General features: G+C 45.7%; 1 protein-coding gene across 1 annotated transcript in view; it reads left to right on the forward strand.

Annotated features, from left to right (window-relative positions):
* The window catches only part of MAP3K6 (mitogen-activated protein kinase kinase kinase 6), a 76,823-nt gene that overhangs the window by 56,372 nt on the left and 6,050 nt on the right, over nucleotides 1–14,401 (forward strand). The window contains exons 19-25 of the mRNA XM_070950123.1: nucleotides 972–1,129; nucleotides 3,010–3,181; nucleotides 3,277–3,439; nucleotides 6,976–7,147; nucleotides 7,809–7,982; nucleotides 11,303–11,408; nucleotides 13,648–13,900. Of these exons, the coding sequence (XP_070806224.1) occupies nucleotides 972–1,129; nucleotides 3,010–3,181; nucleotides 3,277–3,439; nucleotides 6,976–7,147; nucleotides 7,809–7,982; nucleotides 11,303–11,408; nucleotides 13,648–13,900 (1,198 nt within the window). The remainder of the gene's footprint in view (nucleotides 1–971; nucleotides 1,130–3,009; nucleotides 3,182–3,276; nucleotides 3,440–6,975; nucleotides 7,148–7,808; nucleotides 7,983–11,302; nucleotides 11,409–13,647; nucleotides 13,901–14,401) is intronic.

The raw sequence follows: 14,401 nt of genomic DNA on the forward strand, positions 1-14,401 counted from the left end.
GAGTTTTGCCACATTTTATGACCCTCTCGTGCCACCGTTGTTAAGTGAATCATTGCAGTTGTTAAGTTAGTAAGATGGCGGTTAAGGGAACCTGGCTTCCCCGTTGACTTTGCTTGTCAGAAAGTCACAAAGGGTTGTCACATGACATTGCAACCGTTATAAATATGAGTCCGTTGCCAAGCGTCTGAATTTTGATCACATGACCATGGGGATGCTGCAATGGTCATAAGCGTCAAACGCGGTCATAAGTCCCTTTTTTCAGTGCTGTTGTAACTTTGAATGATCACTAAATGAACTGTTGTAAGTTGAGAACTACCTGTAATTGTTTATTTATTTATGTATTTATTTATTTTTATATGCCGCCCTTCTCCGGAGACTCAGGATGGCTTACAATGCGTTAAGCAATAGCCTTCATACTTTTGTATATTTATACAAAGTCAGCTTATTGCCCCCACAAACCGGGTCCTCATTTTACCTACCTTAGAAAGGATGGAAGGCTGAGTCGACCTTGAGCCTGGTGAGATTTGAACTTGCAGTAATTGCAGGCAGCTGGAAGTTAAATGCTGCCTTAGTAGGAGGCATTAGCCTCCTACGCCACTCAGGCTCCTAAGTATCAAGAAATTTCTCCTTAGTTCTAGAGTTGAATTTCTCCTTGATTACTTTCTTTCCTATTGCTTCTTGTCCTGCCTTCTGGTGCTTTGGAGAATAGCTTGGCTCTCTCTTCTTTGGGGCAGCCCCTGAGATATTGGAACACTGCTACCATGTCTCCTCAATCCCTTTTTTCACTAGACATACCCAATTCCCGCAACCGTTCTCCATATGTTTTAGCCTTCAGTCCCCTAATCATCTTTGTTGCTCTTTTCTTCACTCTTTCCAGAGTCTCAACATCTTTTTTATATTGTGGCAACCGAAACCGGATGCAATATTCCAAGTGTGCCCTCACTCTTGTCTCCCTGACTTTCTTCCCGTAGGTACCCTGCAGTACATGGCCCCAGAGATCATTGATCAGGGGCCCCGAGGTTATGGGAAACCTGCTGACATCTGGTCCCTGGGCTGCACCATTATTGAGATGGCCACAGGCAGGCCTCCCTTCTTTGAGCTGGGCAGCCCACAGGCCGCAATGTTCAAGGTGAGACTGGACAGGCAGTGAGAAATCATCATCATTGGGTCCCTCAGGGAAAAGGATCAACCAGAACTCTCAACTGGCTCTGTTTGGGATTTCTTCATCAAGATTGGAACGTGTGGGAATGCAAGAAATGCATGGAATGAGCCGGGATGGGAATTCAGCCTGGGAGAGCATCTGAAACCAAACACAGCAGGTGCCTTCCTTTAACCAATGCAGTAGGCTTTATAAAACAATGAGGTCCACTATTTATTTATTTGATTTTTATCCTGCCTTTTTTACTTTACACGTAACTCAAGGTAGCAAACATACCTAATACTCCTTCTTCCCATTTTCCACACAACAACAATCCAGTGAGGTAGGTTGGTCTGAGAGTAGTGACTGGTCCAAAGTCTCCCAGCTGGCTTTCATGCCTAAGGCAGGACTAAAACTCACAATCTCCTGACGATTGGCCCAAAGTCACCTAGGTGGCATTTCTGTCTAAGGCAGAACTGAAACTCACAGTCTCCTGACAATTGGCCCAAAGTCACCCTTCCGGTTTCCATGCCTAAGGTGGGACTAGAACTCACAGTCTCCTGGTTTTTACCAGCACCATAACCATTATATCACTATAGAGAATTAAACTGTTCCCAGCTTCAAATGCCTACTCAACCTTAAATTTCACTGCGTATCTGCAGATCAGTAAGTCATTCTGCCTCTCAGCTTGGCCTACCTCACGTATTGGCGAAGTCAGGAAAGATGGGAAGATATGACCATGCCTGTTGCCTGGAATTCTCTGCACAAAAAATAAGCCAGAAATTAACAGGAATCATTATTCTAAACCAGGGGTTCCCAAATCTGGCAGCTGTAAGACTTGTGGACTTTAACTCCCAGAATTCTCCAGCCAGCATAGCTGGCTGGAGAATTCTGGGAGTTGAAGTCCACAAGTCTTACAGCTGTCATGTTTGAAGACCTCTGTTCTAAACATTCATGCACGTTCCCAAGTTCCACCTTTCCAGCAAGTCAGTAAATGAAATAAATTTCCTTGTTCTGCTGAGTGTTGGTAACAAGACAATAATTGGCTTTGGCAACCTGTCTGTCCCTAAATCCTCTGCTGTTGCCACAAGCCTCTTTCAACGGCTGGCTGCTTCTTCCAGCCCATTACTAGGGCTGTTATCAAGGCAGCCACTGCTTTGGTTTAAGGCAAAGCTGTAACTGCTCTTGGGTTGGACTTTAACTCTTAGAATTCTGTGATTGCATAGACTTATAACTACGAGATGCGGTGGCTCAGTGGCTAAGACATTGAGCTTGTTGATTGAAAGGTCGGCAGTTCAGCGGTTTGAATCCCTAGTGCCGCGTGACGGGGCGAGCTCCCGTTACTTGTCCCAGCTTCTGCCAACCTAGCAGTTCGAAAGCACATAAAAATACAAGTAGAAAAATAGGGATCACCTTTGTTGGGAAGGTAACAGCGTTCCGTGCACCTTTGGTGTTTAGTCATGCCAGCCACATGACCACAGCGACATCTTCGGACAGCGCTGGCTCTTCGGCTTTGAAACGGAGATGAGAACCGCCCCCTAGAGTCGGGAACGACTAGCACATATGTGCGAGGGGGAACCTTTACCTTTTATAGACTTCAATTCCAGCTGGCAAGGCTGACTGGGTAATTCTGGGAGTTGGAACTTCAAATCGTCAAGGTGGTGGGTTAAAGGTCTCTGATGGGAAGAACAATTTCGGTGAGCGCTGTGTTGGGTTCAATCCCCACCATCTCCAATCAAAAGCAGGCAGAATGTCCTACTTCCCACATCATCCTACAAACTAAAGAAAAATTGGCAAATTTCTAGATACCTTATATTGGGTGTTCTGAGTAAAAGATTGTGTACTATTGCTAGCCAGTTCCTTTTCTTCAGGTGGGGATGTTCAAGATCCATCCAGAGGTGCCCAGTTCCATGTCTGACGAAGCCAAGGATTTTATCCTGAAATGTTTTGAAGCTAATCCAGACAAGCGATCGACCGCGGCTGCTTTGCTTCAGGAACCCTTTTTAAGGAACAGGAAGAAATGCAGGAGCCCAGCAGTGCCAGGTGAGGGAAGAAGCTACGCCAGGTTGAGATTCTGAGAGTCTGGGCATGGCGTCACTTCTCAGCTACCGGCTTCTTTTTCTTTTCTTTTTGTTCAGATGATCCATCTGTGTCCAACAAGCCCAGAAGGTCCACTTCATCGGAAGGCGTTGCAGAACCTAGAAATCGTTCTTCTTCCTTGCACTCCCTGAAAGTCCAAGTGGAAAATATTGTTTTATCCCGAAGTTCCAGCGAAGTGAACCAGGGGAACAATTATCTGAGGTAATATAACACTAATGCCAGGATTCCAAGTAACACTCTCAAGGAAAGAAAATTCCGAGGTTTGAGTTTCCTCAAAGTTCCATTTTATTAGAGATGTCATATTGGCACATCTGGGAAAACCCAAATCTGAAAATTTCCAGGTTTTCCCCACCCAAAGGAGTTTAAGTCCCTGCCCAATATCCACGTGTCCATCACAAGGTCCAATCAAAGCACTGTCCCAACTGGAGATGCCTCCCAGTCACACCCTTCCTGGTGCAGGGCAGGATGTCCTTGACTCTCTGAGAAAGGAATGTTATTTTGACTATATATCACCCTGGCTCCATACAATCCCCCCGTCCAGTTTTCCACAGTAATAAATGTGGCAGGCGTGAAGGCCTAACGAAAAAGATGGCTTCCAGGCCTGACAGCTGAATTTCTTTTTGGGAAAAAGATGATGATGATGATGATGATGATGATGTCCATTCAGTCATGTTCAGCTCTTGGCAATTCTGTGGGCCAGGTGTCACTTCCAGTCTTGCACTCCTCCACAGATGTTCTGTGTTCATCAAAGCTGTTATCCGGCCGATAACAGCTTTGATGGTGTCCAGCCGCCATGTTCTTTGGCGGCCTGGTTTCCTTTGACCACTCTCTCTTCCAAGCATAATTACTTCCTCTACTGAATTCCCTCACATGAAAAAGCCAAAATAAGTGAGACACAGTGAAAGAAAAAAAAAAAAAAACTAGTTGCCTCCTGAAAAAGCACCTTTGGGACAACCATGACCTGGATGACTGAGAATCTCTACAGACTTTTTAGCTATACAATTTGGGATGAACGCCCTTGGAATGGTGTGGGAATAGGATTTCCAGAGAAAAAAATTGCAGATGACAGGAACCATTTGCACCACTCAGGTGACCCTGAGGAAACGGATAAATCTCCAAGTGCTTCAAGGACCCTCTAAAAGGATGCAAATTTCCAGCTGTCTGCAAGGAATATAAATCCTTCCATCCCCCACCATCCAGTCAGAGCTGAAGAAGCTTCTTGGATGAGAAGCGAAACGTCTTCAAAGAATAAACAAGAAAGTCCAGTTGCCTTCTGAAAAAGCACCTTTGGGATAAGCGTGAGACAGTTTTGAGATTTGAGATTCCGGTGACATCTCTGGGGTTATGCGCTCCAGTATTTGCATAACGAATATTTTTTGAAAGGGGAAGGAGAAAGAGAGAGAGAGAGAAAGAGAGAGGGGGGAGAGATAATTTCTTCTTTCTTCTTCTTCTTCTTCTTTTTTTTGACAGTAGTGACCGCAAACAAAGAAGAGCTGAGCATGGCCAATCTAAATGATTGGCTGGCGCTTGCTTCTAGATCTGCACTGATCTGCCCAGAGTGGATTAAAGTCTGGAGAAGTATGAAAGAGTTAGACTGCCACCTAGTGGCTACCATTGCTCACAAGCACAGAGGATCTTTCATAGAGCATTTTTGGGGAGAGAATATACGCATGATCTGATGTCCTTTGTCAAACTAGTCATACTCTTGTGATTTCTGCAGTCGTCCATGAGCCGCCGATTGCCTTAACCTCATTCACTTCTGCTCATTTGGTCACGTACAGGAAGGTTGTTATTAAACAGAGATGTCTATGGAGATTCTCAGTCACCCAGGCAGGGGTGGGCTGCTGCGGGTTCGTAGGGGTTTAGGAGAACCTCTAGCTAAGATTCTGTGCAGTTCGGAGAATCCCCAAATCCCACTCCTTGCTAGCCCTGTTCACCCCACCCCGCCCCTCCCAGGAGTCCCCACAGGGCCCGTTTTGGATGCAGGTAAGTGCAGGGCGTGCCCGGAGCCTCAGGGAGGGCGAAAAACAGGCCTACCGGAAGTTCGAGAAGGCCAGAAACAGGCCCATTTCCAACCTCTAGAGGGCCTCCAGAGACTGGAGGCTGTTTTCGTCCTCCCGGAAGCTCGAGGAAAACCTCCGGAGTCCGGGGAGGACAAAAATGCGCCCCCCCCCGGTGGTGCAGGAGGCTGACTAGGCCACACCCACCATGGCCACACCCACCCAGCAACCAGGCAGAGAACCCCTTGCTAAAATTTTTGAAACCCACCCCTGCATTCAGGTCATGGTTGTCCCAAACGTGCTTTTTTAAGAGGCAACTGGATTTTCTGAGGGGGTTTTTGAAGACTTTTCGCTTCTCATCCAAGAATCTTCTTCAGCTCAGCGCTGAAGAAGCTTTTTGGATGAGAAGTGAAACATCTTCAAAGAAAACCCAGAAAGTCCAGTTGCCTCTTGAATAGAATAGAATTCTTTATTGGCCAAGCGTGATTGGACACACAAGGAATTTGTCTTCGGTGCATAAGCTCTCAGTGTACATAAAAGATATAAGTGATCAAATCATGATCGTGGTTGTCATAAATACTTTCATCATGAATTATAAAATACAACACTTCGTTGTATTAGCAGAATGATGGCATGCGGGGAAAACGGTCCTTGTGTCTAAAGCACCTTTGGGCAGTGGTGGGATTCAAATAATTTAACAACCAGTTCTCTGCCTTAATGACCGGCTGGGTGGGCATGGCCATGTTGGGCGTGGCCAGGGGTGTGACAGGCAGCACTTGGTTCACTGCACTCCCGCTGGGAGCAAAAACAGGCCACGGGGGGGGGGGGCACACTGCACCACCAGTGCCCAGTTTTGGGCCTAGTAGGCCTCCCTGCAGCCTCCTGGGAGCCAAAATGGGGCACGTGGGGACTTCTGGAAGGGGAGGGGCCAGCCAGCAATTTAACAACCAGTTCGGCCGAAGTGCTGTGAACCAGTTGCATCCCACCATTGTCTTTGGGTATTAAACAGAGAGTTTCCCAATTGGATCTCTTCCATTGTGGTTTTTTGAGAGGTGGGGGGGGGGGGAACTGGAGTAAATTACTGTCACCCAACCTGTTAAAGATATTCTTGGCTCATAACCGATGTTGTGGGTTATTGAGCAGAGTACCCTTTGAGTAAACGCATGAAAAGCGACTGGGAGTGGTTGTGAACAATCACAGTCAACACACAAACACACTGAGTTGTTGTAGTCTTTTACTTTTAGAAAAAGTAAAGCAAAATCCAAAAACAATCCAAGTCATACACAGATAAGACGAGAGTTAAAAGATCAATCCAGGGATATTTCAAGTACAAAGTCTTCTTACCAGTTGTAGTCATACACAATAAAACAGTTCTTCTTGAGTTTCAAAACAGGAACAAGTTCAATATCAAAACATTCAATAAATAGTAGAAAGCAACATATAGCTATGATCAAACAGTGATCTTGCAGAGACATCAGGTAGAGAGTTACAGCAAATAAGCAGGTAAAATGGTGTAGTATCCACACAAGCCATCATCCTGACTTCCCTTAAGTACATTGGCTACAGAGCTTAGCCAATCAGGATACAGGATGATGCAATACAGTCTTAAAGCAATATAATACCTTTCTGACTTCAAAGATACATTGTTGGTTTATGTATTGCCTGACCAATTACTTAGACAAATAACCATTTCCTAACACAACCATTGTTGCCTTGAATCCAACTCCTCCAATGCAGGACCCCTGAAGCCGTGACCAATGTCGATCTCAACCTCTCTGCTTCCTCCCACGAAGAGAGCAGTTGCCTCTTCTTGCTCAAGAAAGACAGCGAGAGGCGAGCTACCTTACACAAAGTCCTGACGGAGGAACTGCCGAATATCGCGGCAGCCATATATGAGGCTCAGGAAGAGGTAAGGTTTACTTGGGTCTTGGCGTAAAGGTGATGGATAGGTGAAGACTGAGATGACAGGTAGCCTTGACTTACAACACTTCATTTAGTGACCGCTTAAAGTGACAGTGGCACTGCAAAGAGTGACTTATGACTGTTTTTCACGCTTATGACCATTGCAGCATCCCCATGGTCATGTGATCAAATCCAGAACGGTTGGCAACTGACTCATATTTATGACGGTTGCAGTGTCCTGGGGTGACGTGCTTTTACAGCTTTCTCTAAGCAGTTTACAGAGTCAATTTATCGCCCCCAACAATCTGGGTCCTCATTTTACCAACCTCAGCAGGATGGAAGGCTGAGTCAACCTTGAGCCTGGTGAGATTTGAACTGCCAAACTGCAGGCAGTCAGCAGTCAGCAGAAGTAGCTTGCAATGCTATACTCTAACCACTGCGCCACCTTGGCTCTTACTATGGATGGATGGATGGATGGATGGATGGATGGATGGATGGATGGATGGATGGATGATAAAAATAAATGTCCATCAATTCCATCCATTTTGCAATCTCATCTTCCACTGTGGGTGTTCCATCTTTGTGTGTGTACTATAGTAATCTTGCTGCAGCTATTCATGGATCTATAATCCATGCGGGCCTTGTGTTACTCTCCTTCTCCTCCACAGAGGGTGCTGTCGTTGGAACACATTGCTGAGCTGGTATCCTGTCTCAAGAGCTACATCCGTTCCCCAGGCCGCAAACAGCTGGCTCAAAGCCTGCTCCAGTTACAGGCTCGCCTCCAGTCCGATGGGCTGAGTTTTTGTCAGGTGCAGGCGCCACTCTTTGCCTTCCAGGACACTGTGAGTATCTCACGATCAGCATTTCAGGAATTAGTCTTTCGCTTCCTTAAGATTTTCTCCCACGGAGGTCTATCTACCATTGAAACTCTGTTTGATTTCATGTAACCTTCGATTGGGCATCACAAGGCAACCATTTTTTTTTTTAATTTGATTTATATGCTGCCCTTCTCCGGAGACTCAGGGCAGCTTACAATGCGTTAAGCAATAGCCTTCATTCTTTTGTATATTTTATACAAAGTCAGCTTATTGCCCCCACAAACTGGGTCCTCAATTTACCTACCTTAGAAAGGATGGAAGGCTGAGTCAACCTTGAGCCTGGCAAGATTCGAACTTACTTTAATTGCAGACAGCTGGTGTTAAATTACAGTGCCTTGTCTGCAGAGCTATCCAGGCTCCTGAATCAAACATACCTCAAATGGGCTAATTTAATGAATGCACCCAAAATCTGGAACTATACCTCCCATGGGATTGCAATTTGGTGAATTTTTGCTTCTTTGTTCATCCGTGGTCATTCTGTTTCCTTGTTTAGGTAAGAAAATATATCTGGAATGATGGCTTAACAGATCAGAGTTGTCTAATCCAGGGGTCTTCAACCTTGGCAACTTGAAGTCCACCAGGCTTCAAGTTGTCAAGATTGGAAACCCCTGGTCTAATCTCTTCTAAAACTGGAAGGTTTCTGAAAAACCAATGCAACTGGTCTGGTCTCTCTCCGAGATTCAATTCACTGCTCTGAATCATGCAGTAGCAATAGCACTTAGCAACAGACTTATATACCGCTTCACAGTACTTTACAGCCCACTCTAAGCGGTTTACAGAGTCAGCCTATTGCCCCGAACAATCTGGGTCCTCATTTTACCAACCTCTGAAGCAGGGGTGGGTTCTAAATTTTTTTACTACCGGTTCTGTGGGCGTGGCTTATTTTGTGGGCATGGCTTGATGGTCATGTGACAATTCTTTAGGATTTAGCAGAGGTACTGCCAGGTTTTTAACTGTTTGCAGAGCTGTACCGGTCTACCCATTTATTTTTGCAGGCATTGGTCTACTCATGTATTTTTGCAGGCACCAGTCTACCTATTTATTTTTGCAGGCACTGGTCTACTCATGTATTTTTGCAGGCACCGGTCTACCCATGTATTTTTGCAGGCACTGGTCTACTCATGTATTTTTGCAGGCATTGGTCTACTCATGTATTTTTGCAGGCACCGGTCTACCTATTTATTTTTGCAGGCACTGGTCTACTCATATATTTTTGCAGGCCCTGGTCTACCCATTTATTTTTGCAGGCACTGGTCTACTCATGTATTTTTGCAGGCACCAGTCTACCCATGTATTTTTGCAGGCACTGGTCTACTCATGTATTTTTGCAGGCCCTGGTCTACCCATTTGCTTTTGCAGGCACAGGTCTACTCATGTATTTTTGCAGGCACTGGTCTACCCATTTGTTTTTGCAGGCACTGGTCTACCCATTTATTTTTTCCGGCATTGGTCTACTCATGTATTTTTGCAGGCCCTGGTCTACCCATTTGCTTTTGCAGGCACAGGTCTACTCATGTATTTTTGCAGGCACTGGTCTACCCATTTGTTTTTGCAGGCACCGGTCTACCCATTTATTTTTTCCGGCATTGGTCTACTCATGTATTTTTGCAGGCACCGGTCTACTCATTTATTTTTGCAGGCACTGGTCTACCCATTTGTTTTTGCAGGCACCGGTCTACCCATTTATTTTTTCCGGCATTGGTCTACTCATGTATTTTTGCAGGCACCGGTCTACTCATTTATTTTTGCAGGCATTGGTCTACTCATGTATTTTTGCAGGCACTGGTCTACCCATTTGTTTTTGGAGGCACCGGTCTACTACCAAACTGCCTTTTACCACTGATCAGCTGTAGGGCGGCTCTTTGAAGCCCTGCGGCAAGAGTTTAAAACAGTTTTTTTTCCTTATAGCTCATCAGCTGGGACTCAGGAGGCAGCAATAGATTGGGGGTGGGGCCAAATAAAAGATAAGAATAACGTGGGTGGGGGTGGGCAGAACTGTTTCGGTGACGTCATATCGTCACCGCTACCGGCTCGGTGGAACCGGGCCGAACCGGGAGGAACCCACCACTGCTCTGAAGGATGGAAAGCTGAGTCAACCTTGAGCTGATCAGGATCGAACTGCTGGCAGTCAGCAGAATTAGCCTGCAATACTGCATTCTAACCACTGTGCCACCATGGCTCGTGTCTTGTTTAATGATGGTTTACTGAAGAAAACTCAATTGGTTAAATTCACAGACAATCCAAATGAACAGCCATGCCTTTTAAAAGCTAATGTGGTTGCGTTCCTGTCAACTATGCTGTGATTCGGGATAGTGGGTAAACTCTGTTATATATAGGGATGTAGTAGCCCCATGGGGCTGTTTCAGTCCCTCTGATCTTTAATGAGCCCCAGTGGTGCAGTGGTTAAAGTGCAATACTGCAGGCAAACTCTGCCCCCAGCCGGGAGTTCGATCCTTATGGGGCTCAAGGTTGACTTCCATTCTTTCGAGGTCAGTAAAATGAAGACTCAGATTAATGAGGGCAATATGCGAACAGAACAGAATAGAATTCTTTATTAGCCAAGTGTGATTGGACACACAAGGAATTTGTCTTGGTGCATATACTCTCCAAGTACATAAAAGAAAAGATACATTCGTCAAGAATCATAAGGTACAACACTTAATGATACTCATAGGAAAACAGTCAATATAAATCTTAAGGATACCAGCAACAAGGTTACAGTCATACAGTCATAAGTGGGAGGAGATGGGTGATAGGAATGATGAGAAGACTAATAGTAATAGTAATGCAGCCTTAGTGAATAGTTTGACAGTGTGGAGGGAATTATTTGTTTAGCAGAGTGATGGCATTCGGGAAAAAACTGTTCTTGTGTCTAGTTGTTCAGGTGTGCAGTGCTCTATAGCGTCCTTTTGAGGGTAGGAGTTGAACCAGTTTATGTCCAGGATGCGAGGGGTCCGTAAATATTTTCACAGCCCTCTTTTTGACTTGTGCAGTATACAAGTCCTCAATGGAAGGCAGGTTGGTAGCCACTGTTTTTTCTGCAGTTCTAACTATCCTCTGAAGTCTGTGTCTGTCTTGTTGGGTTGCAGAACCAAACCAGACAGTTATGGAGGTGCAGATGACATACATTGTAAACCACCCAGAGTATGCTGTAAAGCACTATGGGGAGGTCCATAAGCCTAAGTGTTATTGCTGTTGCTAAATGCTAATGGAAAACTGACTCATGCTGCCTCAAATGAGGGTGCCCCATCCATTCTCACACTTGTTCTCTCCCACCCCTCTAGGTAAAGCACATGCTACGGAAGCTCCAAATTAAGCCGCACTGGGTGTTCGCCCTGGATAATCTCATGGGGCAAGCGGTCCAGGCAACCTTGACCGTCCTCTTGGAAGGTAGGACGAAAGGGAAGGAGAAGAAAGTTGGTTCAGGCCTGAATATAAAAACGAGAGTAGCCCAGACACTGGAGAACTGGAGAGAAGAATCTGTGCTCTGGCCACAGATGGCAATGTCTAAAATCTATCACTTTTCAGAAACACTCAAGCCATTGTTTGGTGTCAGGCAACGTTATTTTGATCTAGGACAGTGTTGGCGAACCTTTTTGGCACGCGCTGGAAACGGGAAGAGCAGCTGCCTGGTGCGCACGCGCGTGCCGGGAAGATTATCTTTCAGTTTCCAAAATGCGCATGAGCACCGACCACTTGGTCTTTTGGTTTCTGGCATGCATGCGCACACAAAGACCAGCTTTCTGGTGCTCATGTATGCGCCAGAAATTAGAAGAGAAGCGCATGCACATCGGGCAACTGCTCTTCCGGTTTCCAGCGTTCCTGCATGTGTGAAGACCAGCTAGCCGGCATGCTGGAACCTGGAAGAGCAACGGGCAATGGCTCTCGTCCCCGGAAAGATGGCTCTGCATGCCACTTCTGTCACATGTGCCATAGGCTTGCCATCACGAATCTAGGACATTTTAAATGGGTTGATGATGCACTTTTCTCTAGTCTAGATCAACGTTTCTCCACCTGAGCAATTTGAAGGATGATGTGGACTTCATCTCTTGGAATTCCCCAGCCAGCCTGCTAAGGTTGAGAAACGTGGATCGAGATGCATAACTAGAGAAATGAGTTTTGTTAAAACACTAAAGGCAGAATGAAGAATCTGTTAGAGCAGTGTTTCTCAACCTTGGTAGCTTGAAGATGGGTGCTGGCTGGGGGATTCTGGGAGTTGAAGTCCACCCATCTTCAAGCTTCCAAGGTTGAGAAACACTGTGTTAGAGTAAGACTGAATCCATTTTGGGCAGGAGAATGGATTTAAAGGGAATTCCTGGGGAATAGATGATAAGGACCATTTTTTCCCCTGTAATTACAAGGTGCAGAATGCTGCTTGTTTGTTTTAAAAATAATATTGGTCTTCTATTGATGCGTATGGGACTTAAGGCGACTCACTTTGTTACATTGAAGGGTTTTTCTTTTAGAAAAAACAGATTGCACAGAGATTAGTCTGTCAAGAAGAGAATTTCGGCACATTTGGGCTCCTTTTATCTCTGTAGGAAAGGGACGATGGCTCAAGTGGCTAAGACGCTGAGCTTGTCGATCGAAAGGTTGGCAGTTCAGTGGTTCGAATCCCTAGTGCCGCGTAACGGGGTGGGTGAACTCCTGTTCCTTGTCCCAGCTTCTGCCAACCTAGCCGTTCGAAAGCACGTAAAAAATGCAAGCAGAAAAATAGGAACCACCTTTGGTGGGAAAGTGACAGCGTTCCGTGCACCTTTGGTGTTTAGTCATGCTGGCCACATGACCACGGAGACGTCTTCGGACAGCGCTGGCTCTTTGGCTTTGAAACAGAGATGAGCACTGCCCCCTAGAGTTGGGAACAACTAGCACATATGTGTGAGGGGAACCTTTACCTTATCTCTGTAGGAAGAACTGTTATCTTCTAAAACTCTCTCTTCTGCATAACTTAAGGAATTTTTTTTTTCCCTGTAAACATCCCAATTCACCAAGATCATGTAGGACTAGTGTATCTAAAAAAATCTTGGAGACTTTTTAAAAACTGCTCCGTCCTTCGAACTGGAGATGTCTGGATTGAACCTGAAATATTTTCTTCATGACAGAATAGGTGGTTCAGTTGTTCTTACTTTTTGTTTACTCCTACAATCTATCCATCGGCATTGGTGAATTAGCAGACACCTCCTTTGTCAGGCTTCCTGCCTCCCTTCATGTATCTGCAGAGATATTTAATTAAAAAGGGGATGAAAAGTGAAATTCTGCTTGGTGCAAAGCACAGCACCAGAAATAACTTATTTTTTGAGAGGGCCTCTGTGCCTCCCTCTGCCTATAGAATTCTACAGAAGACAGTTAAAGGATGGGAGAATGTAACCCAATTCCACCTGCCCAAAATAAAGGATAAAATCATGAGGTTAAAAGCAACTGAGGAGGTGGCAGGAGACAGCCTCCCCTGTTTTCAGCTGCTTGGAAGCCATTTTGTGGAGACGGTGATTCCCTACTTCATTGACAGCCATTTTGTGAGATTATCCATCTCAGGTTTTCAAATTGCCATGTACCATCAGTTGGCAGCGATGGCCTCTTCCTGCAGTTTTGGGTTCTTGCCTTGCTCACGTGTCTCACTTCGCTCTTCCAGAACTCAAGGTGCAGCCACAGAATTTGCAGGAGGAAAGCCAGAATCAACCGAGCAGCAGAGAACACGAGGAGCCGCTTTTGACTCAGCAGCCCCCATCTTTGAAAAAGCAGGAGAGCGACCTCAAGGACAGTGCAGATACGCCAACGTCTGGAATTGGCACTGACACCAACAGTTGGCTGGATTCCCAGCCTCCCTTCAAGAGCCATTTGCCCCTCATGACTCAACTCAACCATCTGCAGGAAGAAACCAGAAGGTGAGTTCTTCTTGAATTGCATCTGAGATGCTGGGAGAGCTGGGACGAGCAGTAGGGTTGGAGCTGCACTAAGCCACTGTGAAGTGGTGCAACTAGTTAAACTGGGGTGAAATCCAGCAGGTTCTGGAGAACCCGTAGCAGAAATTTTGAGCAGTTCGGAGAACCGGTAGCAGAAATTTTGAGCAGTTTTGAGCTGGCCCCAGGGTGGGGTGGGAGTGGAGATTTTGCAATATCCTTCCCCCAGGAATGGGGAGGGAATGGGGATTTTGCAGTATCCTTCCCCTGGAGTGGGGTGGGAATGGAGATTTTGCAGTATCCTTCCCCTGCCACACCCACCAAGCCACACCACGCCCACCAAGCCACGCCCACAAAACCAGTAGTAAAAAAAATGAATTTCACCACTGAGTTAAATAGACATCCTTTAAAACAAGCAAGCATCAGATAGGAATATCTGCAAGTAAGTAGCGGTAGCCCTTGACCTCCATTTATTTAGTGACCGTT

This window comes from Pituophis catenifer, unplaced genomic scaffold, assembly GCF_029215685.1.
Source record: "Pituophis catenifer annectens isolate HBS135680 unplaced genomic scaffold, rPitCat1.0.hap2 SCAF_9, whole genome shotgun sequence".
Taxonomy (NCBI): domain Eukaryota; kingdom Metazoa; phylum Chordata; class Lepidosauria; order Squamata; family Colubridae; genus Pituophis; species Pituophis catenifer.